At 53.9% G+C, this 26,606-nt stretch overlaps 9 protein-coding genes across 9 annotated transcripts; 4 read left to right on the forward strand and 5 right to left on the reverse strand.

The window, feature by feature from the left end:
- Nucleotides 1–340: 340 nt before the first annotated feature.
- Nucleotides 341–1,569, reverse strand: BO95DRAFT_470534 (proteasome inhibitor PI31 family protein; the record flags this gene model as incomplete). The annotated part of the gene is made up of 2 exons (XM_025589525.1): nt 1,315–1,569; nt 341–1,248 (listed from the first exon to the last, which is right to left on the reverse strand). The coding sequence occupies exons 1-2, from the start codon at nt 1,490–1,492 to the stop codon at nt 341–343; spliced, it is 1,086 nt and encodes a 361-aa protein (XP_025446878.1). The 5' UTR covers nt 1,493–1,569.
- Nucleotides 1,570–1,772: 203 nt separating this feature from the next.
- BO95DRAFT_404790 (maleylacetoacetate isomerase) lies at nt 1,773–2,738 on the reverse strand. The gene has a single exon (XM_025583967.1). It carries the CDS (start codon nt 2,653–2,655, stop codon nt 1,942–1,944), a length of 714 nt encoding a protein of 237 aa, XP_025446879.1. The 5' UTR covers nt 2,656–2,738; the 3' UTR covers nt 1,773–1,941.
- A 281-nt stretch (nt 2,739–3,019) lies between these two features.
- On the reverse strand, nt 3,020–4,926 carry BO95DRAFT_404791 (acyl-CoA dehydrogenase family protein). The gene is made up of 4 exons (XM_025583968.1): nt 4,200–4,926; nt 3,915–4,140; nt 3,499–3,867; nt 3,020–3,439 (listed from the first exon to the last, which is right to left on the reverse strand). Exons 1-4 carry the CDS (start codon nt 4,801–4,803, stop codon nt 3,103–3,105), a joined length of 1,536 nt encoding a protein of 511 aa, XP_025446880.1. The 5' UTR covers nt 4,804–4,926; the 3' UTR covers nt 3,020–3,102.
- Nucleotides 4,927–5,124: 198 nt separating this feature from the next.
- On the reverse strand, nt 5,125–7,524 carry rglB (polysaccharide lyase family 4 protein; the record flags this gene model as incomplete). Its single annotated transcript, XM_025590061.1, has 4 exons — nt 5,125–6,594; nt 6,644–6,658; nt 6,714–6,805; nt 6,861–7,524. The coding sequence occupies 4 exons, from the start codon at nt 7,522–7,524 to the stop codon at nt 5,374–5,376; spliced, it is 1,992 nt and encodes a 663-aa protein (XP_025446881.1). The 3' UTR covers nt 5,125–5,373.
- A 1,352-nt stretch (nt 7,525–8,876) lies between these two features.
- Nucleotides 8,877–10,789, forward strand: BO95DRAFT_500769 (MFS multidrug transporter; the record flags this gene model as incomplete). Its single annotated transcript, XM_025590982.1, has 3 exons — nt 8,877–9,173; nt 9,246–10,265; nt 10,327–10,789. The coding sequence occupies 3 exons, from the start codon at nt 8,877–8,879 to the stop codon at nt 10,465–10,467; spliced, it is 1,458 nt and encodes a 485-aa protein (XP_025446882.1). The 3' UTR covers nt 10,468–10,789.
- Nucleotides 10,790–11,164: 375 nt separating this feature from the next.
- BO95DRAFT_404798 (transcription factor domain-containing protein) lies at nt 11,165–13,929 on the forward strand (the record flags this gene model as incomplete). The annotated part of the gene is made up of 7 exons (XM_025583969.1): nt 11,165–11,297; nt 11,356–11,431; nt 11,508–11,613; nt 11,877–12,655; nt 12,708–13,118; nt 13,173–13,411; nt 13,500–13,929. The coding sequence occupies 7 exons, from the start codon at nt 11,165–11,167 to the stop codon at nt 13,871–13,873; spliced, it is 2,118 nt and encodes a 705-aa protein (XP_025446883.1). The 3' UTR covers nt 13,874–13,929.
- A 1,018-nt stretch (nt 13,930–14,947) lies between these two features.
- On the forward strand, nt 14,948–17,582 carry BO95DRAFT_352742 (beta-glucosidase; the record flags this gene model as incomplete). The annotated part of the gene is made up of 7 exons (XM_025582148.1): nt 14,948–15,074; nt 15,131–15,324; nt 15,377–15,429; nt 15,491–15,713; nt 15,776–16,022; nt 16,070–16,235; nt 16,283–17,582. The coding sequence occupies 7 exons, from the start codon at nt 14,948–14,950 to the stop codon at nt 17,580–17,582; spliced, it is 2,310 nt and encodes a 769-aa protein (XP_025446884.1).
- Nucleotides 17,583–17,630: 48 nt separating this feature from the next.
- Nucleotides 17,631–22,669, reverse strand: BO95DRAFT_438722 (ABC bile acid transporter). Its single transcript, XM_025585584.1, has 3 exons — nt 22,096–22,669; nt 19,600–22,041; nt 17,631–19,551 (listed from the first exon to the last, which is right to left on the reverse strand). Exons 1-3 carry the CDS (start codon nt 22,414–22,416, stop codon nt 17,734–17,736), a joined length of 4,581 nt encoding a protein of 1,526 aa, XP_025446885.1. The 5' UTR covers nt 22,417–22,669; the 3' UTR covers nt 17,631–17,733.
- Nucleotides 22,670–22,938: 269 nt separating this feature from the next.
- BO95DRAFT_380390 (ferric reductase family protein) lies at nt 22,939–26,147 on the forward strand. The gene is made up of 7 exons (XM_025583337.1): nt 22,939–23,672; nt 23,725–23,765; nt 23,813–24,133; nt 24,184–24,413; nt 24,466–24,518; nt 24,570–24,691; nt 24,747–26,147. The coding sequence occupies exons 1-7, from the start codon at nt 23,235–23,237 to the stop codon at nt 25,831–25,833; spliced, it is 2,292 nt and encodes a 763-aa protein (XP_025446886.1). The 5' UTR covers nt 22,939–23,234; the 3' UTR covers nt 25,834–26,147.
- The last annotated feature ends 459 nt before the right edge of the window (nt 26,148–26,606 follow it).

Consider the following 26,606-nt stretch of genomic DNA (forward strand, 5'->3'; position numbering starts at 1 on the left):
TGCGCCACACTTGGGATTCTCTCGGTTGTGGTGGTTGTGGTGGTGAGTGTGGCACGGGCGGAGAATCTAATTACAATACCGACATTTACAACACAACAATTACGACAACTCCAACAGACAAAGACAATCACAGCAACGCAAACACAGAGTACTACAGCCGTCTTGCTCATTCCATCAATGATCAATTGCACAATTTACAAGTTAAGTACAAGATTGCAGTCATTCATCCTCACAATGGCCAGCCAGCCAGTCATTCCCGTGGAGCATTTTCGTCATTAAGTCATACTACATGTCCCCCTCCCCTCCCCTCCCCTCCAATAATTTTGGGCCGAAGTGTGGTTTAGATGATGTCACCGCCAAACCCGCCAAACCCGCCGAATCCTCCTCCTCCGCGTCCGCCAAAGGATGGTCCCCGCCCCCCCTGACCAAATGGTGCTCCGTCTCCAGGTCCAACAGGATCATATCGTGCTCCTGGAGGCGCTTGGGGATCATATCCTCCTCTGCCTCCTCCACCTCGCCGGCCTGCAAAAAGGGGATCATCGAAGGTCGGATGCATCCCACCCCCACCCCCGCCGCCGCCCCCAAGCCCCGGGCCAACGCCACCATAAATCGGATCATGGGGACCCAGACCTGCTGGGTATAGATCACGGTCGCCGATGCTCAGTGGGTTCCGACCGCCCATCCCCGGATAACCCCGAGGGGGTCTCTGGATCTCGAACTCGTCTTCGAAGCCTGGGGGAGGGAAGTCGCCGGCTGGGACCGGTCGGCGGGGAGGCACGGCTAGAGGGTCATCGAATGGATAAGGGCGAGCAGGTTGGGGGAGAGAATCGTCTCGGAGGGGGTCGTGTCGCGGTGGCCGCTCCTGTTGCACCTCCCGCAACGGGCGGCCTGTATCCTCGTATCCTTCTTTGTACAGCCCCGGAGCGAGTTTCTGGATGACGTTGATCTTGAACAGGTTGATCAGATCTTGGACCCGCGGAGGCGAGATGAATGTTTCTCTGAGGGCGCTGGGGAGATCGGCGGAGGAGGACAAGGGGAGCGCGGATTCGGAAATGTAGTCTTGGACGGGGAGGTCGAAAGAGGTCGTCTTGTCGTCGCCCAGGGCCAGCGCGAGCACCACAGCTTTGCTGCCCAGTCGACTGATTTTGAGCAGGTATTGCATGGAGGACTGGGAGTGAGCGTAGCGAAAGGCGAAGCTGGTGCTCGCGTTCCATTCGGCCGGTAGACGCAGGCTGTCGGACGAGCTTTCTGTAGGTGCCCATGAGATTAGTAAATATGCCTGTAGGGACAGAGAATCGCGCAGGTATCGCGTACCAAGATTGTGGTCCTCTCCCAGACCGACGAGTCGAAAGCCCACGGCTGTCATACAGGCATGGCCGATCACAGCGACAGCCTCGTAGGGGGTTTTCAAGCTGGGCGACGCGCCTTCATCCTGACGGATGGCCGTCGCAGCAAGCTCCAGGACATGATTCGGATTCAAGGCATCTGCCATAATGGTGTGTATGCTGAGATTGTGGGGTCGGTTCAGATATGAGTAGATGGGGTAAGTAAGGTCCAAGTGACGGTGGCGTAAAATGTCCGCGATGTTCTTATCGGCTGGGATGAGCTTACATTACGCCGCCTATCGCTGCCTGGCCGACCGCATTGGGTTAGTCACTTGGAGCTGAGCTTTGGACAGCACAACGGACTGGAACCGCGGGAATTGCGCAGGGTGAATACTACGAAGTAGCTTATAGTTCAAAAGTGATTTATGTTTCCTTTCTCTTTGGAGTAATTAATCCAATACAGATTCTTGAGTGATGGTTACCGGTATTATAAGGCCTTATCCCACCTGTGCTTTCCATGCCACATATATATCCCGTAACGCAGCGGCTCCCACCACCGCCAGCTGCTCTATAACCTATAGTATACCACACACTTCAAACTCAGTTCAGTGACAACCTACTCAACTCTAACCTCACCCGGCGTATCCCCCTGCCTCCTCCAATCGCCCCTGCGAAACGCCTCCAAAGCCTTCAACCTCTCCACGACGGCCCGGACCCTGACCAAGGCAGTCAAATCCGTGCGATACGCCACCGCCATCTCCACCGCCGGCACCAAACAGACATCCGCGAGGGTCACCGCGTCGCCGACGGAGTACGTGCTGTCCGCGCCGTACCGCTCCAACAACCGCTCGTACGCCGTCAACCCGGCGAGGTTCACCTCCTGCACAAAGCTCAACTGATCCTGCACCTCGTCGCGGATCTGCCGCACGCGGCGCGCGATCCGCCCGTTCGAGAGCGGCTGGATGTCGTTGGTGATGAGGTTGACGAGCTCGCGGACGCGGGCGCGGTGGAGCGGCGCTGCGTCGAGCGGTGGCAGGAGCGCGGGTCGGTCCGGGTGCGCTTCTTCGAGGTATTCGAGGATGGCCACGGATTGCGTGAGGATCGTCTCGGTGCCTGTTGTCGCGTCGGTGATGACTAGTACGGGCAGGCTGCGGCTGGGGTTGAGGGCGGCGAAGGCGGCGGTCTCGTGCTCGGCCGCGCGCAGGTCGATGTAGTGGTGCGCGAAGGGGAGGGATTTGTGGTGGAGTGCGATTACGACGCGGTTGGCGCAGGTGGATTGGTAGTAGGTGTAGAGGGTGTAGGCTTTTGAGGTGGGGGGTGGGGGAGTCATTGTAGAGGGTAGGTGGTGGGGTGGACTTTTGGTACGTAAGAGGCGAGTAGTTTTAGTTGGGTTGTGGATGAGGTCGATGAGGAAGGTGGTTGGAATCTTAGTGGGAGGTCGACTCTCATTTGTAGGATCTGGGAGCTCAGGGGCCTCGTCATCGTTAATGAGCTTGTCCCAGTCGAGATAGCCCTGATAAGCACTAGGCTTTGATCCTGGTGCTTGCTAATCTCAAGCACTTTAGCGTCAAGTGAGAATGCTAGTCATTTGATATGGGTGTAATCTCCGAAGAGCGACTAAGTGGATGGTGAAACATGTTCTTGATGACTATCATATATCTAAGAATAGTGCATGTGCAGTAAGTGACTATGAGCAGACTGGGTTGGCTACGATTGGTCCTGCGGATAATTGTATGAATGCCTGCATTCAGTGTTGATTCTTGCAACCGAGACGAGGTTATAGCATGGCTTTTGGGAACTTCTTCATCGCTTGGCGTACACCAAGATCCGCCAGAATCTCCTCCGTGCCACCCAAAATAGCATCGAACTTGTACGTCCGATGAAACATCTCAATCACTCTGCCCATTCCGGTTTGCGTTAGACCCCGGCCTCCGAAGATGTTGGTAGCTTGTTCGGCGATCTCCTGAGCTGAGCGTGTGGCGTGGGATTTGAGCAGGCCGATGGGACCGCCTAGGTGAGCCGATTGCTCTGCATAGCTCATGTTGCACATTTGGTACGCGATGGACTCGAGCCAAGCTTGGTTGGATTCGCAGAGGGAGATCATCCGAGCGAGCCTGTAGTCCCAGACATTAGCGACAATCAACGGGGGAGGATCTCTAAGTGGTGGATTTACTTTTGCCGCATAACTGGCTGCTCGATCAGCTTCTTCCCAAAGACGATGCGCTGGTTGCACCATTTCAGACACTCCTCGACAATGGTGGCACACATGCGAATGACGCTGCTGGCCATCATGAAGCGCTCGTGATTGAAGTTGCTCATGATGACAATGAAACCCTTATGCTCTTCACCCAGGAGATTGTCGACCGGCACCTTGACATTCTCGAATTGCACAAACGCCGTTGCGGCAGCGGTGGAGTAGGAGGTCTTGATCTGCTTCGTCTCGACACCCTCCCCGCGAGGGATCAGGAGCACCGAGAAGCCTTTCTCTGTCCGGCAGCCGGTAACGAAGTAGTCAGAGAACATGCCGTTCGTGATCCATTTCCTGCAGAAGTCAGCACGTGGGGTCCAGTGCAGAATTGATGGCCATACTTGGTTCCATTCACAATGTAGAACTTCCCATCCGGGGTCTTCTGAGCCGTGGTGCGTAGACCAGCCACATCGCTGCCCGCAAAGGCTTCCGTGATGGCAAGACACATCTTCTTCTTACCAGATAAGACCTCATCTGTTATCCGCTGGCGAAGAGGTTCATTGCGCAACCATTGCTGAACGGCGGTCAGACTGATGGCCATGCCCGCCATATTTCCGTCCTGGAAGCCTGCTCATAGTCAGAAATGTCGATTCTGGAATAGCAACAGTCGAAACCAAGAAACTCACCCCGAGCATTGGCCCTCACCAGCTCCTGCGAAACGACCAAGTCGTGCAGATAGTCGAATTCCTTCCCATCAACGACACCCCCCAGCAACTTCCGTCCATGTAAATGCTTACCCGGCCCCAGCCGCATCGCCAGAATATTGGTCTCCGCCATGCGATCGATCAGCTCCTGACTGATAAAGGTGCCGTCCCTCTCCTTCTCCTGCGCTTCCGGCGTGACGTATCGGTCCGTGAACTCGCGCAGCGCCTTCTGTAGTCGCCGGTGGCTGTCGTTGTAGTAGGGGCTCTTGAACGCGGGCCGCAGCCACAGCGGCTCGGCGTAGGGAACCTGGCTGAGACTGCCCGGCTCGGGGGTCACGACTTCGGGGCTCTCTCCGGCTACCGTGCCGATGCACAGACGGCTGTACCGGTCCAACACCTCTTGGCGATGGAGGTTATAGAAGTCCGTGGTGGCATCTTGGCCGGCGATCTGGTTGAGGACCACGCTGCCACCGGGGTGAGCATCGAGAAAGTCGGTGAGGTCGTAGACGCGGTGATCGATGATGCACCAGACCGAGTCTTCGGTGTTGTGCTGTGCAACCTCGGCACGGGTAAAGGTCTGGGACATGGCTGGAGGAATTCGGCAGGTAATCGCCTGCGCAGACAGCACTCACTAGGGGCGCAGTCTAGTTGAATGAGTCCTGGTTGTCGAAATGGTCTCAGAAATGTCAGTACTCAATTTGCGGGGAAGACATGCAGCAGTTTATATGCCAATCAAGGGGCGAAGATTACCATGATGGCTATTTGGAGGGTTTCCCCGGGTTTGGACATGAACCGAGGCTATTGCCGCATTGGGAAGGGATGGAGGGGCGATCACTCATCAACTTGATTAAATGATCAGCCCATACCGTCTAAGCTCAGTCTGTTTTGCTCCAAGCTACTGTGCACTGAGCATTGCAGTTCGTCATTGACGTACCTGAGAATTTGTTCAAGGTGTTGCTCGTCTTACCCGAGCATGTCGTCCTTAATTTATTGCTTGTGCAACGGGATATGGAACCTTATCGAGGCAAAAGATACTAATGCCTCAGGCTGCAACAAAAGTCCAAAATTGAGCAAATTCTTGATTTCTGGTTCCTAATGTGGGGCAAGTACAAGTACATCCCATTAATTCTGCGTGCTACCGACCATGCCTTCATTCTTATGACACCTCCAATCTCAAGGCATCATACTGCACATAGACCGTCCCAGGCAAAATCGCCGTCTCCGTGTCCGTGGCATTGTACGGCAAATGCAACGTCAAGACATTATTTCCGACCACCAGCCAGTCAGCTGGGAACTCCATCCGTGAGCGAACCTGGTAGCAACTGACGGCAGACCGGACAATGCAGCTACTGGACTGATTGAACCCGATCACCATGCTCAAGGGCTCCTCCTGGCCGTTGATATAACTCTCCAGCGAGAGATTGTTGTATTCCTCGGCTGGGTTCCACACATCAGTGTTACCGGACGCAGTCTTCGCGCCCGCAAGCTGGATGGTCAACATCGCCTTCTTGCGCTTCTGCAGCTGCTTCTTATTCAAATTGAAGTTGATGGTCCAATCGTGAGTGGTGTCGTACTCGACATCGGGATTGTTCGGGGTCGGACCAAACACGGACCACTGCACTGTGTTGAAATTTGTGGCAGGATCGCTGCTTCCAATCGTGTAATTGACTCCGTTGGGGAAGTCTTCCTGCCAGTCATAGGCGGCCCAATAGATCAGATACTGCGGAGGATGCAGTGGATGGGTTTCGTCTCGAGCAACGCCGCGGCGGAATTCTCCCGATGACTTGTCGGGAGTGCCTAACCGCCAGACCTCGGTGCCTGCGGACTCCTCAACCCATGTCTCCTGAACTTTCGTAGTCTTGCCAGCCTGTACTCGCACGCCATCGCGTTCGTAATCACCGAAGACACCGTCCGCGTACACAGTGAGCCGGTACTTGCCCTCTTTGACGTGGTCAATGTTGAATTTCCCGTTCTTGTCAATCTCGGCCCAGTATTGGTAAGATGACGGGTCAACTGAGTTGTCCTGGAAGTATTGCCCATCTACCGTAAGTACAGCGATCGGCCGGGTTGCTACTTTGGGAAGCTTGATGTGTCCCTGCACTGTACCTCTAACACTTGAAGGTGCATACCCTACCACGTGTTTGGCGATAGAATCATAGAACTTCACGTTCCAGCTAGGGTTCGCATATGTTTCAGCATCAGACCTCAGCTCTTCCAAGGTCGATCTGGATCCCTTTCCGCCATTGAAGTGGTAGTACTGAGGACCGAAAGTGCGGTCAAAACCGTAGGTGATGTTGGGGGTTCCTTCTCCGTGGTGATTCGACACCAGGTAGTTGTAAACGATACCATCAACGGTGAGGTCGGAATGCAAGGGTCCCTAGTATGGTCAGCCTAGTCGAGGGGGCTTGTATATGACACTAACGTACACCGTAGTATGTATCCTAGCAAGTATTACAGTTAGTTCCCTGTGTACTGCTCGTTGTAAATGAACCTCACCTTTGTGTTCATCACCAGCCACGCTCCGTACGTCGTGCCATCAGACGTGGTTCCATCCGCATACATACCGTGGACCGAGTTATCGCGCCAATCTTCGGAGTTATCAGCCATGTGCGACATGGAAGATGAAGGAATAACAGCACTGACCATTTGAGAAAGTATACTTGGTGAAGTATTCTGAGAATCGAGTATAATACGCATCGTTGGGGGTGTTGTTGAATGTCCAAGTTGCATCTTGAACGACGATTTCTTCGCTGATGGCTTCTTTACTGGGGAGGGGAGCAGTCTGAACCTCGCTCGACGTCAGGTGCGTCCACAAATCCGTGTTAGGCCGGAAAAGAGTCCGGAACTCTTGCAAGTTGCGCAAGAACGGCGTAGTTTCGTTGTAGTAGGCGAGCCGACTGAAAGTGTGCAGACCCGTCTCACCATCGCGTAGAAACCAGTATTGCTGGAATTGCTGACCTGTCGGAGGGTATGTCTCGTTCATGATCACACCGGCATATTTGGTTCCGGTAGCATCTGTCCCCTCCACGACCTCCATGCTGGGGCTTGTGGATCCAGGTGTGTAGAAGCCCGAAGGGATGCAATAGCAATCCAGGTAGGGACCGGTCCCTGTATCCCCTGATTGAGGACCGAGCAGGTCCTGGTTATCGAGGGAGAGGTCGACAATTCTGCCTTTGTTGGTTGCAAAGACCGCGGTCAGGCGGTCATTTGCCACAGTGATCGTGCTTTCATTCTGGCTGGTTCGCAGTGTTGCAGAGGCTAAGGTGAGGCATGTCGCCAACACGCCAATAGCAATGTTTTGGCGCATCGTGACTGAATCTGTAGGCGGATCTCGACTGCAAAGTTCCTGCCCATCGTGACATGACGCACTGTCTATCGTCTTGCTTTTATAGTCGGTGGCATGATGGAGGCCATCGGGCACAGATCAACCCGGATGAACGGTTGTCCTGACTCATGACAAACAATTGTAGCGCAAGTCCACCTGCTAAGTGGGATTCGAAGCGATGGTTGTTGGGTTGCAGGAAATGCCAAGGGACGATCGAAGCGGAAGGTCCCCCGCCTTCGCCTATGATCTGGGGAGAAACTGGTCCAAAATGCGGGGGAAGCCGCAGGCCAAGCAGAATGCAATCTCTCACGGAAAAATTCTTCGGCCTTCATTCACCCGACATTATGCCTCGCAATGCATGCAATGCTGTGCGGACGAGGTGCGGGGAATCCAACGTTACAGCAGTACCTTCAACTCTTCTGCAATCCTCACTTTCCCCCTCGATCCTCTACATCCTGACTCTAATCTTGTTTAACGGATCACAAGCAAGACTTGAAACGTGACCTTGAGCTGTGGTACACTCTCCTGACCGTATCGAGCCACTATGCGAGAAAGAGTACAGAGAGAGGGGGCAAGCACAAGGAAGAATTGGCAGGATATGAGAGGGATTGTTGACATCAATGGAGTGGCAATATCCACAGGTATCAAACAAGATTCCAAGTCCATCTTCCAGGAATCGCATCTGAGATTGACACTTTTCCTCCAGTTCGCAGGAAGTCAAATCGCCAGTACCGGCGCGGTTCTCCAAATCCAGAGCGGCTGGACCACAGTGCCCCTGTGTATCCCTTGAGAGCGAACGACGTCTATCAAATAGTCACTGAGAGCTTAAATGGATAAGGTTGTTTAGTGGATTGTGTCCGACAGATGGCAAGGATGGTATCGGATGCGGACCCGATACTTCTACAGTTGTATCGAGTATACCCTCGGGTAAGCGACGTTCTGGCCGCGATTTGAGCCTCGTCGGAAACAATTCCTCTCATTTCCAGTGCCAAGAATGTATATCATTGAGCTGTTCCAATGAGACCCTGACCTGACGGCCGTGCGCTATCAAAGTGCGGATCCAGGCCCGCTCCAGCTGGGAATCTACACCCTATCCTTCCCCATGGGGTAGATGGGGTATCAGAGAAGAGCGGACGGAACATGGTATAAAGGGTCCAGCACAACGCGATGAGAAGAGACGTGGAACTACCAATCCGCGCGCCATAATCTCTTGTACGGTGCTGGTGCTATTAGTGCTTTTTATTTGAGCGGTGGCAATACTTTGCCTCCTTACTTGGTGTGGCGCTAGACCGCACGATTCCTTGTTACCCATTCTCAAAAACGATAAAAGCAAGATGTCAGCTCCAGACACGTCTGATTCAGATGTCAAAGGAAGCGAGTACAACACCGCAACTCATCTCGAAGATGTATCCTCTAGAGTGCCAGACCAAGTCTGCGACCCTTGGTCAGGTGTCTCCGCAAGCAACCCCCAGGAATGGCCAGAGTGGAAGAAAAATGCCCAGATTCTGATGGTTGCTTTTCATTCAATGGTCGCAACTTTCATGGCCGCAGGCATTATCCCGGCATACGACACCATGGCCGAGGTGTACGGCGTCACGGTGCCGCAAGCAAGCTATCTGACTTCGATGCAGGTTAGTCGGCCTCGTTTGAGTCTGCGTGATGAAAAGTGCATGGAAGCCCTAGCTCACATACATTTCTCCTAGATCTTGCTTCTAGGGATCTGCCCCTTATTCTGGAAGCCTCTTACCTCGATCTACGGCCGCTATCATATCTTCATACTATCGGTGCTCGGGAGCATGGTATGCAACATCGGTGGAGCTCGCTGCACAACCTATGGAACTCAAATGGCCACGCGCGTCCTAACAGCGATCTTTATCTCGCCACCTATGGGTATAGGCAGCGGCATCATTACGGAGCTTTGTGAACCTGAAAAGCGAGCCCAGAAGCTGGGGTGGTGGACGCTGATGCTCACCCTCGGGACGCCAGGAGGACCCTTCATCATGGGCTTCGTGACGAAACACATTGGTTACCAATGGATGTACTGGATCTTTGCCATCATGAACTTCTGCCAGCTCGTCGCCTATCTATCCCTGGGCGAAGAAACTCTATACATCCCGGAGAGCAGCCACAACTCCGCAGCAGGCCCCTATAGATCCCACTTCTACCAGAAATTCATCCCACGACGGATTAATGCCCGGCCCCTCAAGGCCCGCGAATTCGTCGAGCCGCTCTTCTACGTGCGGCTTCCGCGTGTCCTCATTCCCGCCTGCGCTCATGCCATAGTCTTCTGCTACGGCAACATCGCCCTCATTGTCGAGATGCCCATTGCCTTTGGGGAGAAATTCGGCTTTGACTCGCAGCAAATCGGCTTGCAGTTCATTGCTATCATCATCGGCTGCCTGCTTGGCGAGCAGCTGAGCGGTCCCATTTCCGACCGTTTCTTGCAAGCTCTCCAGAAACGTACAGGTTGCCACCGCCCAGCGGACCGTCTTTGGCTGTCCTATGTTGGCTTCGGCACCGTCATCGCCGGTCTTTTAGTCTGGGGGTTCCAGCTCAGCAAGGCCACGTCCTGGAACGTGACTCCATGCGTGGGCGCGGCAATCGCCAGTTTCGGTAACCAGGTGATCACCACTATCCTGATCTCCTTTGCTATTGATAGCCATCGCGAGGTGGCTACAGATATCGGGGTTTGCATCAATGTGTTTCGCCATCTTTATGGATTTGTGAGTTCGCAGACATGGTCGAATTTGAGGTTCGTGCTAACTTTGAGTGCTCTGCGGCTAGATTGGGCCATTCTATTTCCCCGACATGTTCGAGACATTGGGTTTGGCTGGTGCGGCTGGGGTCATGTGTGCAATTGTTGGAGCATGCGCTATGCTGCCGATTGTTGCTGTGCACGTTGTTGCTACACGGTCAGACCAGTAACAGCTGATGGAGTGGTACGTCGAATCAAACCACAGGAGGTTAATAGACCACAAGGCACGCACAGCTTGCGAAAGATCGACGGTCTTGGAAGAAGTCCCGTGCGATCAGAACTATGACCCTTGCATGACAGTGTGCCTATCATTCTTACAAAATCCTATGAAATAGCATCCGAGCTAACGCCCTCGGGGACATGATGCCAGTAGTATGACAGAACTCGCTGTCGAGTGAAGTTGTCAGGCTCCTGAGGTAGTCTATCAAGAGGGTTTTTGAATTGGTTGATAGCTGTGCGATCATGTCTATGCTCGGCTTTTCAATAAAGTACAGCATGAGAAGCTCATCTCTGACTCTGCTGTCCAGGCAATCTGGTTACGGAAAGTAATTGTTGTTATCTACTATAAGTAAGTGACCGAAGGGTCGAGTAGAAGATAGAATCAGAGTCAGAGTGAAACTGAGTGGGTAGCAAGAGGAATATTTGAATATAACCACCTACCTACTATTTACATTCGTCCACGTAGAATCGCCCTTCCAACGCAAGTGAGCGATCGAGGCGAGAGCCACGGAATCGGATCCGAAGGTCCCGCACCGCACTTTCCCGTGGCCTCTTTCCCCGGAATCCCTTCCGTCTCCCATCAACTTTCCCCACGCCAGAACCAGACAAAGCACGCGAATGTGCTAACACCTTCCTACTAATCTATCTATGACTAGTCTATCATCTCCGAAGCGCTGGTCTTCAGCAGATGGCTCTGCTACTCCACACAAACGTCACAAGATCACGGTCGCGTGCGATGAATGCCGCGTCCGGAAGGTCCGGTGTGACGGCATCCATCCCGGTATGTCTGCTCCGAAGCTGCACTCCTACCAATCGTTGAGCTGACGCGTGTTGAGCAGTATGTGGACCATGTGTGAGGAAAGGAGATCGAGAGAAGTGCATTTACACTGGAGACAAGAAGCGAGCTATGCAAAGGTCAGTCCTGCCTTGTATCCTGCCTTGTAGCTCAGGCATAAATTGAATCATCATCTGCTGACATTGCTCTGGAAAGCTATGTCAAAGGCCTTGAGAATCGGTTAAAGCTTCTCGAAAACCCCGGGAGGGCACAGGTGGGTAGTACTCAATCATTGGGCGCAGAGTCTCCGCAGGTAAGCCGTGTTGGCATGAATGATCTCGTCTCCGAGTCTGGGGTCCTAAGACGTTATCATAAAAGGACTCACAGAGTAACTCTTCTGAATCTTAGACTCGATTACCAAGTCCGCTTCAAACGCCAACGTCGAGTGCAGTCGCTCCACCCTCCACGAGTCATCGACAGCATCTCCCAACCACATCAGTCGTCGCTGATAGCGCGGGTAGATCTCTTTCGCCATGTCTCCAATGCGAACAAACCCCGGACGCTGCATCGATCTGTATGCACAAGGATAGAGTGTGCCAGGATACGACTCCTGACAACCGGCAAACCCCAAGACAGCATACGGATGGCGTGAACGCAATGATGGGCGAGGTGGAAGAAGAGCGGCTAGCCCAAGGCTTCTTTGGAAGCTCCAGTGCTGCCAGCTTCATCCGACAAATCAGAACCGCCATTGACCAAAGGGTCCCGTCACCATATCGTGGAACATCCGACTCGATCCTCGGAGCGGCATCCTCGTCCGGGCTGAAGTCCTCGCGCATACAGCGTCCGTCTACAATTTCTAACTACGTCCTTCCGCCTCGGAAAACGGCAGACAGCCTGATGGAGGTTTACTGGACCTTTGTCTTTCCTCTTTATCCCCTCATAGATAGTCTGAATCTACGAGCTGAATATTCAAGGCTCTGGACTGGAGAGCCTTCTCACTCGGACGAGAATATGCTGATGTGCACTTTCAATGTGATCTTTGCATTGGCCTGCCAGCTAGCTGACTTCATTCCACCCGAAGAGCGGGAGGCGTCGGCAGATGCATTTTTCTCTCGCGCCAAAGATCTTCTTCAATTCAATTTGTGGAATACAGGCTCCGCAGAGCTCATTCAGTGCTTGCTGCTCATGGCCCAGTATCTCCAAAGCACGGACTCCGCTCATCAGTGCTGGATCGTCACTGGGTTGGCCATTCGAAATGCACAGAGTCTGGGACTACATCTTCCGCAGACTAGTGCTCGTCTACGTAATCCTCAGGAGAAGCAGCTGGCCCGGAAGATCTGGCACGGATGCGTGTTGATGGACAGGTAAGAACAGCCCCGCCTCTTTTCCCGTTCACAGAAGCTAGACGAGTTCTAGGGTAATTTCCATGACTTTCGGTCGCCCCTCCATGATAGCTAAAGCGTCCGGTGGCTCCGTACCGCTACCAGCGACTGTTGACGAAGAGTATATACCCTCTGCAGGCACCGCCATAATCCAACCGGCTGGTCGACCTTCCGTGATGGCATTTTATGCCAAGTCTTTGGAGCTCTACGAAATTCTGAATGATATTCTTCTCAGCCTGTACAATCCTAATCCGGATGAAAGCCCGGAAGATGTTTACGATTTTTATTTCAACAAACAGACCACGGAGGGTGGTCATACGATGTTCGAATTGGACCGAGCGCTCACCAAATGGTCACGAACCTTACCAGAGCACTTGCGAGGTGACGCTTCTCTCGCCTACGGCGACAAAATGTTCTACCATCAGAGCGTTGTACTACGAGCACGGTAAGGTTTCTCGATTTCGATCGCGAAAGACATCTGTTGAACTCGAGTCGCTAGGTTCCTCCATGTGCGCATGCTTCTCTTCCGACCCATTCTGTCCAAATACTGTACCTCCCGCGACATCGGAGTCGCCGACCCCCTCATTTGTCTTCAAGATTCATTCCCCCAGCGTATAGCACTCCAGTGCTCTATTATCTGCGTCAAAGTTGCACAGGAGGTCATTGGCCTGATCCACGGTCACATTCCCGCCGACGGATCGGCCGGTCCACTTCCTGCGTGGTGGTATAACATTCTCTGTGAGCATCCGAACCCTTACCAATTTTCCTTCTTGTTTTGCAGATACTTTGGAGAGAGTTCTCAAGTTCTCTAGTCTGACTGGAAAAGACGTCTACACAGCTGCCACCGTTCTAATTGCCGGCCGCCTCTGCCCAGCCATCCTGGAAGAAGTCACTGAGCCCGCCATAACCGAAAGCTGGGACCATGCCCTCGAGATCCTTCGCAGATATCACAGCTACAGCACCTCCGCGCGTCGATGTGTTGCTGCGCTAGAGATACTGTATGAGCGCGTTGTGTCGGAGGGCCGTTCAACGGATCAGGAGCTGCCCGCCCAAGCCGTCCAAACTGGATCTTCCATGTCGAATGGTTTCGGAGATGTGTCGCTTGGGGAGGGATTTAATAGTGGCTTGTTTGATGGCATTGATCTGTTGGACTTTCAGGATATGTCGTGGTTGAACAGTGTCCCGAGTAATCTATTCTGAGCGGGCTCTGGCGACGGAGAGTGTCGGCTTGGATGCTACTTTTGGACCTTGCAGAGGTTTGCTAGGATTACTACTTTGCGTTCTTTCAACTCCTGCTATTATAGAGCAGCGACATACCCCGCATGATGCGTTTTCCTCACCGACCTCACTCTAGCCGCCTTGGCAATGAGGAGCACACGGCCCAATACAACCGGTTAGGCTCGAGTTTCCTGAAGACGACATCTTCCCCAGTCACAAATGGGCACCCCCTCTTCTACTTGCCGACTTCTCTGGCCGAAGACTGAGCTAAGGAAGGATTACTTTCGGTGGACCATGCCCCGAACCCCAAGTCTACCCAAGTTGCCAACAAGCTTCAGCCAGCCAAGTCCGTGCGGATGACATGATGCTTCATTCATTTGACCAAGAGAACAGCCAAGGTCTGTCACTTGTTGCTTGTCAGCACTTTGTTCCTGGAGTGCTCAACCAGTCTACAAAGGTTAGGATACAACAATCGGGGAACACAAATGCCGGCTATCCTTGTGTTTTGTTGTGCACATACTGCCACAAACCCCGACCAGCAGGGGTCAATGCCCTGCATTAATCACGTCCAGAGTTCTGGGGAATAAATGCGGGGTTGCATCACGTCACGCATGGTTCTCTCGCTGTTCCTATTGCGCGGACTTCCTCCGGACTGGTTGTCTAGCCTGCCATCCCGGTCATTGTGGGGCTAGTGGGACAACCCCGGATTGCTGAGGAACGGCATGTGGGGGTCAATATCCGGTGACTGACTCGTGAGCCGGCACTCACCCCATAGCCATCTGCCTAAGTATCTACTCCTCACTCACCCACAGTATTGACCTCTGCTATAGCCTGCGCATGACCGTCATGATCATGTAGAGTTCAGGTTTATTCGCCGATATTTACCCGCAAGTCAGGCAATGGGTGCGGGACATCCGGAGTTGCTTGGGTCCTGACATATGCTTTTCCATCTGTTCACCTTGCGGGGGAAGTCCGGCTTGGAGATAAATACCACCATGAAGTCGCTGGGAGATAGAGTGTAGAGACAGACAGCGCAGGCAACACAGAGGCAGCAGAATGCACAGCTTAAGATCCTTGATCGCCCTCTTGGGCGGTCTTTCTCTTTGCTCCGCCGCACCAACTGAGCAGAATATCACCAGCGATACCTACTTCTACGGCGATTCTCCCCCATTCTACCCCTCCCGTATGTTCTCTCATGATCTTCTCATTTGTCATTCACTGCTTACGTAGACCGTTCAGCCGAGGGTACCGGTACCGGTGCATGGGCTGCAGCCTACGAGAAAGCAAAGAGTTTTGTCGCCCAGCTCACAGACGAGGAGAAGGTCAACTTCACGGCAGGCTACAGTGCCAGCAATGGGTGCTCAGGCAATATTCCAGCAGTCTCCCGCCTAGGCTTTCCTGGCTATTGTGTGTCGGATGCGGGGAATGGGCTGGTATGTGGACCCATATAAGATTGGAGTTGTCTTTTCTAAAAGCCATATACAGCGCGGAACGGACTTCGTGAATGGCTGGGCCAGTGGCATTCATGTTGGAGCAAGGTACGCATGCTACAGCAGTCTTCGAATTTGTTGAACATCCTTGCCAATTCCTCGCTTCTAGCTGGAACAAAACTCTTGCTCATCAACGGGCTCTGTACATGGGACAAGAGTTTCATCGAAAGGGTGTTAACCTTCTGCTGGGCCCTGTGGTGGGCCCCATCGGTCGTGTCGCGGAAGGCGGACGGAACTGGGAAGGCTTCTCCACTGATCCCTATCTCAGCGGGGCGCTAGTGTATGAGACAGTCCAAGGTGTGCAGGAGGCCGGTGTTGGTGTCTCTGTGAAGGTTTGTATACTCTCCTTACTGCTTTATCTCACCGCGAGTGATACTGATTAACACACTCAAAGCACTACATCGGAAACGAGCAAGAGACCAACAGAAACCCCGAGACAGAGAATGGAGTCACTGTTGCCTCGGTTTCCTCGAATATCGATGATAAGACCATCCATGAACTCTACCTCTGGCCCTTCCAAGATGCCGTGCTGGCGGGCAGTGTCTCAGTCATGTGCTCGTACAACCGGGTTAACAACTCCTATGCCTGTCAGAACAGCAAGACGCTCAACGGGCTATTGAAGACCGAACTAGGTTTCCAAGGTAAGAAACTTAGATTACCACTACTGGACACCGATACTAATACGCAGAAGGCTACGTTGTCACTGACTGGGGTGCCCAACACGCCGGGATTGCTGGTGCGAATGCCGGGCTGGACATGGTCATGCCAAGTACCACCACGTGGGGCTCTAATCTCACCACGGCCATTGCCAATGGTAGTTTGGAAGCATCAAGGCTCGACGACATGGTTACCAGGTAAGTCAGGCCACCTTTACTAATTGCTTTCTCACTAACCCAGTCAGAATCATCGCCTCCTGGTATCAAATGAACCAAGACACCGACTTCCCCTCTCCTGGCATCGGCATGCCCGAAGACGTCTACTCCGAGCACGAAGTTGTCATCGGAACATCTGCCGACGAGAAAGACGCTCTACTCCAGAGCGCAATCGAGGGCCATGTTCTTGTCAAGAACGAGAACTCTGCGCTACCCCTCCAATCACCCCGCCTAGTCTCCGTGTTTGGATACGATGCCAAAGCCCCCGAGTCCACTAGCTTAACCCTTTCATTCGACAGTGTCATGCCGGCCATCCAGAACTACACCCTGTGGGTTGGAGGCGGCTCCGGCTCCAACAGCCCAGCCTATATCATCGCGCCTCTTGACGCTATTCAACAACAAGCCTATGAAGACAACACCGCTGTCCTGTGGGACGTGAGCTCCAATGACCCGGACGTCGATCCCGCCTCCTCCGCCTGCCTGGTCTTCATCAACAGCTACGCGTCCGAAGGCGGCGACCGACCCGGTCTCGTTGACGCGGACAGCGACACGCTCGTGACCAACGTCGCCAACAAATGCAACAACACGATTGTTGTGATCCACAACGCGGGTATACGCCTCGTTTACGATTGGATCGACCACGCCAACGTCACCGCCGTGATTCTTGCCCACCTTCCTGGTCAAGACACGGGCACAGCTGTCGTCGACTTGCTGTACGGCCGTGCTAACCCCTCCGGCCGACTGCCCTACACGGTCGCCAAACAGGCATCCGACTACGGGGCGATCTTGCACCCGGCTCAGCCTGTGGCGCCGTACGGCCTCTTCCCACAGGACGACTTCACCGAAGGCGTCTACATCGACTACCGCGCCTTCGACAAGGAGAACATCACCCCGCAGTTTGAGTTCGGTTTCGGCCTCTCGTATACCACCTTCAATTATTCCGGGCTGGACATCCAGAGGACATCTGTCGCGGCGACACAGTACCCACCATCAGCCGGAATTCAGGAAGGAGGCAACCCGCGTCTATGGGATGTGCTCGCCAACGTCACGGCGCAGGTGCAGAACTCCGGGAATGTGGACGGGGCGGAGGTCGCGCAGCTGTACGTGGGGATCCCCAATGGGCCGGTTCGGCAGCTGCGTGGGTTTGACAAGGTCAATGTCCCTGTGGGCGAGACGGTTGCTGTCTCGTTCTCTCTGACGCGGCGCGACCTGAGTACGTGGAATGTCGAGGCGCAGGCGTGGGAGCTGCAGACGGGCGAGTACCAGGTGTATGTGGGGAGGTCGAGTCGGGATCTGCCGCTTACGGGGGCGTTGACGTTGAGCGTGTAGTGGTGCTACGTCGGATGTGGTTCTAGGAGAAGTTCTGAAAGATATAACCCCGAATGAATCGTTTCTATCTAATGCGTGTCTACAATGACGTAGTGAAAACCGACATCAAATCCACCCTTATTACCAACAGCACTCACACCAGACACATTCCCTAACTCTCAGCTCCAGTAATAACCCTCCTCAACTCCCTCGCATCAACATCCCCCTCCACCAACCCGCGAAACACACCCCCCTCCCTCGCCAACAACTCCCTCGGCGTGCCAAACTCCACCACCCGCCCCGCATCCATAACAACCACCCTATCAAAGTCGGCGATCGTGCGTAGCCGATGCGCAATCACCAGCAACGTTGTCCGGCTGCCACTGCTCCCACTGCCTGTCCTCCCGCCACTGCTACTACTGGTCCGCCGACTACCCAGAACCCCCTCCCGAATCCCCCGCTGAATCATCTCATCCGTCCCCCGATCCACAGCCGAAGTAGCCTCGTCCATAACCACCACCGCCGGACAAGCCAGCATCGCACGCGCCAGACACAGGAGCTGCCGCTGGCCGTGCGAGAAGTTCGTTCCCCCGGGCGATACCCTCTCCCCCAGTACATTGCCCCTGTCCCGCAGACAGCCCTGCGGATTGCCCTGCGGATGCAAACAGGTCGACGATGAGGAGGAAGACCAATGGACGTGCTGCAACGCGCGCAGCACGGCGTCGTCGGTGTGCTCGTCGAACGGATCGAGGTTCGAGCGGATCGTGCCGGTGAAAAGCACGGGGTTCTGCGGAATCATGGCCATGCGGGAGCGGAGGGTGGCTAGTGGGATGGTGGCGATGTCGAGGTTGGAGATGGTGATGCGGCCGTTGCTTGCGTTGCTCGCGCTGCTGGTGCTGGCGAGGGATGAGTAGGGGGAGGGGTCCAGGAAGCGGAAGAGGGCCAGCGCGAGGCTGGATTTGCCGGCGCCGGTGCGGCCGACGATCCCGATTCGTTGGCCGGAGGGGATGTGCAGGTTTATGTTGTGGAGGACGGGTGGGGTGGTTGGGGTGTAGGAGGCTGTTAGGTTCGTTATGGTTATGGTTCCGGTTTGGGGCCATTCGGGGGGAGGGATGTTTCTTGGGCTGGGGGAGGGTGGCTCCTCGGTGGGAAGGTCGGAGTACTCGAGGATGCGCTCGACGGCGTTGAGGTCCATTTCTAGGATCGAGTAGGCACGGCTGAGCGAGACCAGGGCGAAGGAGAGGTGGTTGGTGAAGACGAGCGCGAAGCCGGCCATCGCGCCGGTGATGTCCGCGCGGTTGACGACGGCCAGGGCGGTCACGGTCGAGAACACGGCGCCCAGCAGGTTGATCCGGAAGGTGAACCAGCGGTTGAAGAGGTAGAGGTGCCACGAGGCTTGGGCTTGACGGTCCAGTTTGTTGTGTAGCGCTGCGATGTACCGCTTTCGCTGGTTGAAGGCCCGGATGGTGGTGATCCCTTGCAGGCAGGTGGCGATCTGCTCGTAGACCGGGCTGCGTGAGATGCTCTCCAGGCGTTTGATCTCCCGCGCTGCCGAGAGGTACCGCTTCGTGTACCACGTTGCTGCGGCGGCGAGGAGCACGGCGAAGATGAGGAGGATCGGCCGCACGAGCACTCCGCCGGTGATCACGCCGATGCAGTCCATGCCTGCGTTTAGGACGGCGGTCAGGTCGAAGCCCAGGCGTGAGTCTACGAGGTAGAAGTCGGCGGTGAAGCGGTTGAGGAGTCTTCCTGAGGGGACCTTGTCGAGCCAGAGCAAGGGGGCGCGCAGGACCACGGAGAGTAGTTGGCGGAAGAGGCGAGATGCCGCGTTCAGCGAGGTTCGGAGAGCAATGTAGGCGCGCAGTGAGCCGGCGAGACATGACAGGATGGCGATCGCGGTGTAGATGCCCAGGTAGTATGCAGTATCGCTGCCACCTGAGCCGGTGTCTTTGGTGATGCCATCCCTGCTCCAGATCTGAATCCACCAGTACTGATGACGAGGTTAGTTTAGTGGGTGGCATGAGAACCCGACACATACCTGAGACAGCTGTAACACGTTGTACATCACGTAAAACGCGACGAGAACAGCCCACGATGCCCATCCTCCGCTCGTCTGGATGTACCTCCGAAACAACCACCACTGGAGAGCACCTTCGGCTCGACACTCCTCATCGACAAATCTTGTCGGTACGGTAGGACTGCCAATGCCATCAACCCCACCATCTTGGCTATCAGTCTTGTCATCGAACCTTTCGTATTGTTCCTCGGTTATGGGCACAGCTCCTTGTGGCGAGAAACTGTTGTCTCTTTCAGAGTGTGATCGAACCACCGAGTGTGCATATTTGACGGTCCCATTCTCAAGTTCGACCAGATAGTCAGCCTTGGGAGAGCAAAGGTCCACATTGTGTGTGACCAAGATTCTTGTTCGTCCCTCGCCAAACTCCCCGGTGATGGCATGCTTGAAGAGATGACTCGCGGTGTGCACATCCACGGCACTGAAGATGTCATCTAGCAGCAGAATGCCGGCCCGCGAATACAGAGCGCGCGCTAGACCAATGCGCACCTTTTGCCCGCCGCTTAGATTAACTCCACTGGGCCCGATTTCAGTAAGATCCCGATCGTCCAACAGGTCTAGATCCTGCATGAGAGCGCATGCAAACAGCACACGTTGATACCTCGCCTGCTGATAGGGTAGGCCGAAGAGGATGTTATCCCGAATGGTGCCAGCTTCTATCCATTGGGTTTGAGCTACGTAGCCCACTGCTGAGCTGAGACACCAGTCCTCCGGATTAGGTTCTGAGTGGTATATTGCCTCATAGGTCGGGGGAACAGGACGTCGTATGGAGCCAGACAAGACCTCGCACTCGCCTAGAATGGCGCTAAGTAGCAAGGTTTTGCCGGATCCAGTGCGGCCGGACACCACGCTCAAGCCCTTCAGAGGAAAGCTGAGGGTCACGCTTTGAAGGGTGCCGGATTCCGTTGTAGCTGATTTACTGTAAGATAGAGTGGCATTCTCCAATTGTATCGAGCGGAAAGGCGTGGTGTTCCCCGCCGCTTGCGCCGAGTTGAAGAATCTCGCCATACGCCCAATGCTCACCTTCGCGCCCACGAGACCGGAAAGTAATTCAGGAACGAGGCCCAGAATGAATTGAATGTACCCGAGTGTGGACAAAGCTGGGAAAGCGACGGATGGCGTGAGTGGGCCTTGCTTCCAGCTATAGACGCTCAAGGAGACGGCGGACACCATGACTGGCCCGAGCAGGTGGATCGAGAGGTTGATTACATGCCAGAAGAATGCTCTGTTCTGTGATTTTATCTCACGGTCGCGAAGAAAGTTCATCCTGCGTTCCCATTTGACCTCAAGCCCCGCAAACTTCACTTGGCGAATACCCTGCAGGACCTCAGTCAGAGTCGACACCTTGTTGTCGCGACTACGCATGAGGTCTTTCTCGACAGCCGAGTATTTCGACAAGCAGAGAGAATGAAGTGGATAGAAGAGGGCAAGGCAGGTCAGTCCCGCCAGCAAGCTTCGCCAACCCAGAAGGTGAGCCAGGAACGTACACGCCACGGCGAGCTTTAGTGCCTGGAGAAGGTTCGAATAGAGAAAGCCCGCGACAAGAGCAATGCGTGACGCATCGATGGCTACCAGGTTGATCACATTCTGGGTACTATCCGGTGAAGTCTTATCATCGCCCTCATCAGCGGAAGTCTGCAAACTCAAGCGCATGGACTTGCTGAAAGCCGCTGCAGATAGCTGCGTCGTCAATGGCACTGAGATCCAATTCATGGCGGTCCATAGGAGCCAGTTCTCGAGCCACGAGGATACCCCAATGCTGAGGCCAAGTAGCAGGGCCCAGATATTGAGACCATCGTGTCCCGCTGCGTCTGCATCCAGGAGTCGTAACATTTCACGTAGTGCTAGCTGTGGAGCAAAGGCTAGAACTGCCAGTGGCACGGATAGCAGGAGTTGATGGACCAACTCCCTCCAATACAGTGATAGCAGCCCCTTCACTAGCTTGGATGGGGTCGTTCCAGAAGCGTCAAGTCTAGCCTGCATTTCCATGAAGTCAGTCTGCAAGTGATTTGCTCGCATTCTATCGCTCAATTCGGGAAGCTCATCCAGGCTGATTGATGTATGCGACGCACAGAGTGACACTAGCGATGTCGCCCACTGAAATGAAAATCGCCCAAGCACAGAGGAGATTTCCTCCTCGTCAATTGGTCTTCCATTGCGGAACGCTCGAGCATTGCGCGGATAAGACAAGGATGTGAGAACTACAATAGTCCCCAATATGTAGACCAGCCACGCAAGAGGCGATACAGCAGGTGGTTGATCTACCATGTCTCTCCGAAGTGTGTTCTCTAGAATCATATGCCCAATTAACAAGCAAGCAGCCAGTCCTCCCTTCCAAGCCGCAGAGTACCGGATTTGGGGAGAGGCTTCGCTTCGGAGATAATTCCATTGTATGGAGAGCAAGAGCTAGGACACACTAACTTAGCATGGAACAACACGAAGGGTATTTGTAAGTCTTACCCATGAGACGAGTTGTATCGAAGACGTCACTTTATCAAAGGCATTGGCGGCGAATATGGCTCGCACGAGCGAAGCAGTGCAGACGCATGCATTTGCGGTGAGCAATAGATACGGTCGAGGGTCATCGCGAAAGACCCCTAAAAGACCTATCGAAGCATTGTGAGAGGCTCCTACTCTCTGGTATCCGTCGAGCAGCGCGTTTGGCGAACATCCTTTAGAAGCATAGTGAAGAGTATCCCTCAGAGCGGGGAAGCATACGATGGCGACCAAGGCTGCAATAAGAAGATTGAATACTAAGCTGAGGGTGTCGGAAAGAGACATGATGTAGTCCTGGCCATCGTGACTGTCCTCGATCATGCACTTATCCCCGTGTTTTCATTCCAGACGCGACCCCGAGCAAGGGGGATCAACGAGGAGGAGTCGAGCACTTGGCACAGATTCATTATGAGGAAAGGGAGGCATCGTCGTTGATGGACTTCCCCGCAGAGAAGGATTCATAGAAAATTACCACTACGTGAAGTAGAGAGTAATCATTGGTGCCGATCAATGTATTCCATGTAATACGAGGAAATTGATTGTATTGCGAGCAGCGCGGAGTAGAAGGAATCCCTCTTCGGGGAAAGTCGGAGGAGCGCCGTCATGAAGTATTCACCGCCCGGCAGATTGTGGAGTGTAGCCTGAGGCACTAAGGCTGACAGTGCGGACGGAAGCTCGCAGCGCCGAGGGGCTCGTGCCCAATCAAAAACTGGCAGGCTATCAGATGGTCCGGTGGCCCGATCAGATTAGATAAATCCGAAGTCGGTCCCCATCGCCCATTCCCACTCACTCACACAAATACCGCCTACTCCTAGTCTTCCAGCCTGAATCCACTTGGGTACTGGCATTTCGATTCAGCATGATCTCTGGTCTATGAGTATTCGCGCAGGCTGGCATTGCTCCCTCAATCAACTTCCAAGAACTCACCGCATTTTCCCTGCCACTTTCTAGCGAGCCGGTTTTCACTCACAGCGGGTCTCGGAAGGTCGAATGGCCGGGCGCAGAGAGGATCTCGTGCGAAAGTCACCTCACCTGGCATGACCCACAACCACCCTTAAGACCCCTCTCTCCCTCGTTCTTCCTCATTACCCCTCCTTCCAGTCATGTTAGCACTCAGTGGGCTGATCCTCTTCATTGTCTATAATACCTCGCTCGTCGCCTCCAGCTCCCTCCCCAAAAACGAACGCTGCGTAACTGCGATATACACCGCCTATGGATACATTACCTTCGCCGCGCACCCCGACGTGGGTTTTTGGGAGACCCGGTGTCACAACCCGCTAGAGGTCACCTCCATCTACGCCTCTTCGGACATATATTGCCGCCCAGCGGAGAGAGAAGCAGGAATTGCACAACTGGAGAGGTCATGCCGAGAGTACGGGGATGTGGGCCTGATACCGCGAGAGCAGCTGGCCGAGAACCTCACCCAAGATGCTCTTCGTCGCATGCCAGTCGTCAAATATCTGGAGATACCGAGAAAGCACCCTGTCAACACGCCGGTTTTGCTCGCACCCAGTCATTATGACATTGTCTTTAACACTATTGTGCGTTTGTCCCCTCATTGTGCCAAATGCATTCTGACCAATCTTCTGGCAGGATACTTGGGAGTTTGAAGTATGGACTCATTACGCTTTTGGGTACGATTGGACTTTCCCTTCAACTGAGCTTCTCCTAACATCAGCAGATTGGCTGGGTACGGATTCTGGTTATGCATACTCAGCTTGGGCATGCTTCAGCGGCTCGTACATCACATTATTCAATCTCAGGTGGTGCAAACCAGCTATAGGTCTAGCTCAGGACTACGTCGACTATGCTTGCCCATACAGAACCTCCGCCACTGGATACAGGTGTATCTGGTGGTTGCTCATCCTCTACAACCCCAGAGCCGCAAGCTGCTCTGGTGGACCTTTCCCACACGCCTAGACGCTATAGTTGTGCTCATCTTCTGGGCCCTGAGCATCGCTGCGTGTACCGTGAGCTATCGACTCATCCCGGATAATCTCTAGTAAGTCTTTCGACAGAGACTGCGGAGCTTTAGCTAACTGGTCATCTCAGCTGGCCCGATAAACAATCGCAGCTCCTCCGATACGCAGCGGACAGAACTGGGATTGTATCCTTTGCCAACATTCCATTACTCTGGCTCTTTGCGGGCCGCAACAACATCTTCATCTGGGCAACAGGATGGAGCTTTGCCACTTTCAATCTGTTCCACCGCCACGTGGCCTGGATAGCAACCATTCAGGCTGTTGCTCATACTTTTCTTTACCTCTTCATTATGTACGAGAGTAAGTTGTTTCCCTCGTGATACTGCTGGGAGATAGCTGACGATACTTACAGAGGGCAGACTGCTCAAAAAGCTGACGAAACCATATCTGTTATGGGGAACAGGGGTGAGTCTTGACACTTTATAGGGATATCCACACCCACTGATCTTCATACAGGCAACAATCCTTATGGTTCTGCTCCTACCATTAGCCATCCAGTGGTTTCGGCACCGATCCTATGAACTATTCCTCATTATACATATTATATTCTCCATTGGGCTTCTAGTTGGATGTTTCTAGTGCGTACCCTACCATCAATTTGTAATCTCTCTACTAACCGCGTTCTCGTATCAGTCACACCATAATCTTCTCCGACCACGAATACTGGACCTACCTGTGGTCGGCGGTGGCTATTTGGGGCGTGGACCGGGCACTCCGTCTGATCCGCCTCCTCTACTGCAACATCCATGTGCGAGTCAATGCCGGAAACAGTATACAGTACAGTAAGAGCTTTGCCAGCTATGATGCGTCGGCAGACGTGATCCGGCTCGAGGTTACCCCCGGCTCGAAGCTTCTCTGCCCTACGCCAGGACAGTATTATTATCTCTACCAACCGTTCCGACTGACAGGATGGGAAAGCCACCCCTTCACCCTGGGTCACTGGTACTACGAAGCCGACTACAAAGATGCATCCCCCACCCCACCACTAACCAAGGGCGACCATACGATCGACGTGACCCAGGTTCCCCTCCTCTCCGATTCCTCCTCCGAGTTCACATCGGCAGAGGCAATCCAACTCAAACGTGACGCCCCTAGCGGCTTGAGACTTGTCTTCTGGATCCGACCCTACGACGGATGGACCCGCAAACTCCGCGACCAATGCATCCGATGCCCGACCCAAACCATAGACAGCACCATCCTTCTGGAAGGCCCCTACGGCGACCGATTCTCGCTCTGGAACTATGAATCCGTGCTCCTAATAGCCGGCGGAACCGGCATCGCCGCGATAATCCCCTACATCCATGGGCACCTCTTACGTACCTCAGAAGACCCCGACCAAGCATCTACCCAGATTCGAGACATACAGCTCGTCTGGGTCGCGCGACAGGCCGCGTTTATCCGACAGCTTGCCGCCCGCGAGTTAGCACCGGCCTTGACGCGCGATGACTTCCGAGCATCGTTCTATGCCACTGCCAAGCAAGCTCCACACGACCCGGATCGGTTGGAATCCATGGATGAGCTAGAGGTGGCACAGGGACGACCGAACGTGGAAAGCCTTGTCTTAGTGCATGCGCATGCAGCGCAACTCAGCGAGTCGTCTGTGGCGGTGTTGGTGTGCGGTCCGACAGCCTTGGCAGATCAGACTCGGGCTGCGGTGTGCTTGGCTTTACAGCGGGGTTATCGGGGGATCCGCTATGTCGAGGAGTCGTTCAGTTGGTAATGTGTGACGATTTATGACTGGCTTTGATGTGTGCTTTGCGCTTGTACAGAAAGACTGCTTAGATATTGAATTCTTGCTTGTTAGATTTTGGTGTTGGCATAATATAGACATGAACGATTTTGCAGAGATTGAGGTAAGCACCAAGGGTTGATACCACTATAGCCCTATGGCCGTTTACATATAGCTAGACGGTTGCTATGAGAAGAGGGGTGAAGGAGTTGTCTGCTCCGTGCTATCTGAGTGAAGGATGCATATGGTATATCATTCCGGAAGATGATCTAGCATAGCTATATAGTACTTCAATGGTATGAACCCCTAACCAAGTCTCTTTCACATGGCCACATACGAGTGACTTTGATACGGGTCGAGTAATCGGATTGTAGTGAATATCTTAAGGCCAGGAAGAAATGGGAATTCACCTTTCCCCACATTTCCTTCTTTTATAACCATCCTACACTCTTCCGTTCCATCTACATCCATAGCATCTGGTTCAACAACCTCACTGCGAGCTTCAACGGAAACAACTGCTCTTTACATTATACCAAAGCCCAGAGCTGAACGGCTGTTACTCAGAAGATACCCATCTATATGCAATGTTATCAGAATATCGGATACGTGTTGTCGGATAGCAGATAATGATACAAAGCGACCTCTGCATCTAATCTCTCTCCAAACACGCCTGCCACAACGGACCACAAATAACGAACCCGTCGCCGCCGTTCGAAGGCCACAATCCATAGCATTACTGCTACTACCGCTGCATTTCTCCTTCT

This window comes from Aspergillus brunneoviolaceus (genome assembly GCF_003184695.1).
Source record: "Aspergillus brunneoviolaceus CBS 621.78 unplaced genomic scaffold BO95scaffold_5, whole genome shotgun sequence".
Taxonomy (NCBI): Eukaryota; Fungi; Ascomycota; class Eurotiomycetes; order Eurotiales; family Aspergillaceae; genus Aspergillus; species Aspergillus brunneoviolaceus.

Coding starts and splice junctions, on each gene's coding strand:
- BO95DRAFT_404790 (XM_025583967.1), bottom strand. CDS start 2,655: ATGACTCCCCCACCCCCCACCTCAAAAGCCTACACCCTCTACACCTAC.
- BO95DRAFT_404791 (XM_025583968.1), bottom strand. CDS start 4,803: ATGTCCCAGACCTTTACCCGTGCCGAGGTTGCACAGCACAACACCGAA. Junction 4,141..4,199: donor GGTGAGGGCCAATGCTCGGG/GTGAGTTTCTTG, acceptor GACTATGAGCAG/GCTTCCAGGACGGAAATATG. Junction 3,868..3,914: donor TACATTGTGAATGGAACCAA/GTATGGCCATCA, acceptor TGACTTCTGCAG/GAAATGGATCACGAACGGCA.
- BO95DRAFT_438722 (XM_025585584.1), bottom strand. CDS start 22,416: ATGTCTCTTTCCGACACCCTCAGCTTAGTATTCAATCTTCTTATTGCA. Junction 22,042..22,095: donor CGATACAACTCGTCTCATGG/GTAAGACTTACA, acceptor AGTGTGTCCTAG/CTCTTGCTCTCCATACAATG. Junction 19,552..19,599: donor ACGTGTTACAGCTGTCTCAG/GTATGTGTCGGG, acceptor CCTCGTCATCAG/TACTGGTGGATTCAGATCTG.
- BO95DRAFT_380390 (XM_025583337.1), top strand. CDS start 23,235: ATGTTAGCACTCAGTGGGCTGATCCTCTTCATTGTCTATAATACCTCG. Junction 23,673..23,724: donor ACATTGTCTTTAACACTATT/GTGCGTTTGTCC, acceptor ATCTTCTGGCAG/GATACTTGGGAGTTTGAAGT. Junction 24,134..24,183: donor CTCATCCCGGATAATCTCTA/GTAAGTCTTTCG, acceptor TGGTCATCTCAG/CTGGCCCGATAAACAATCGC.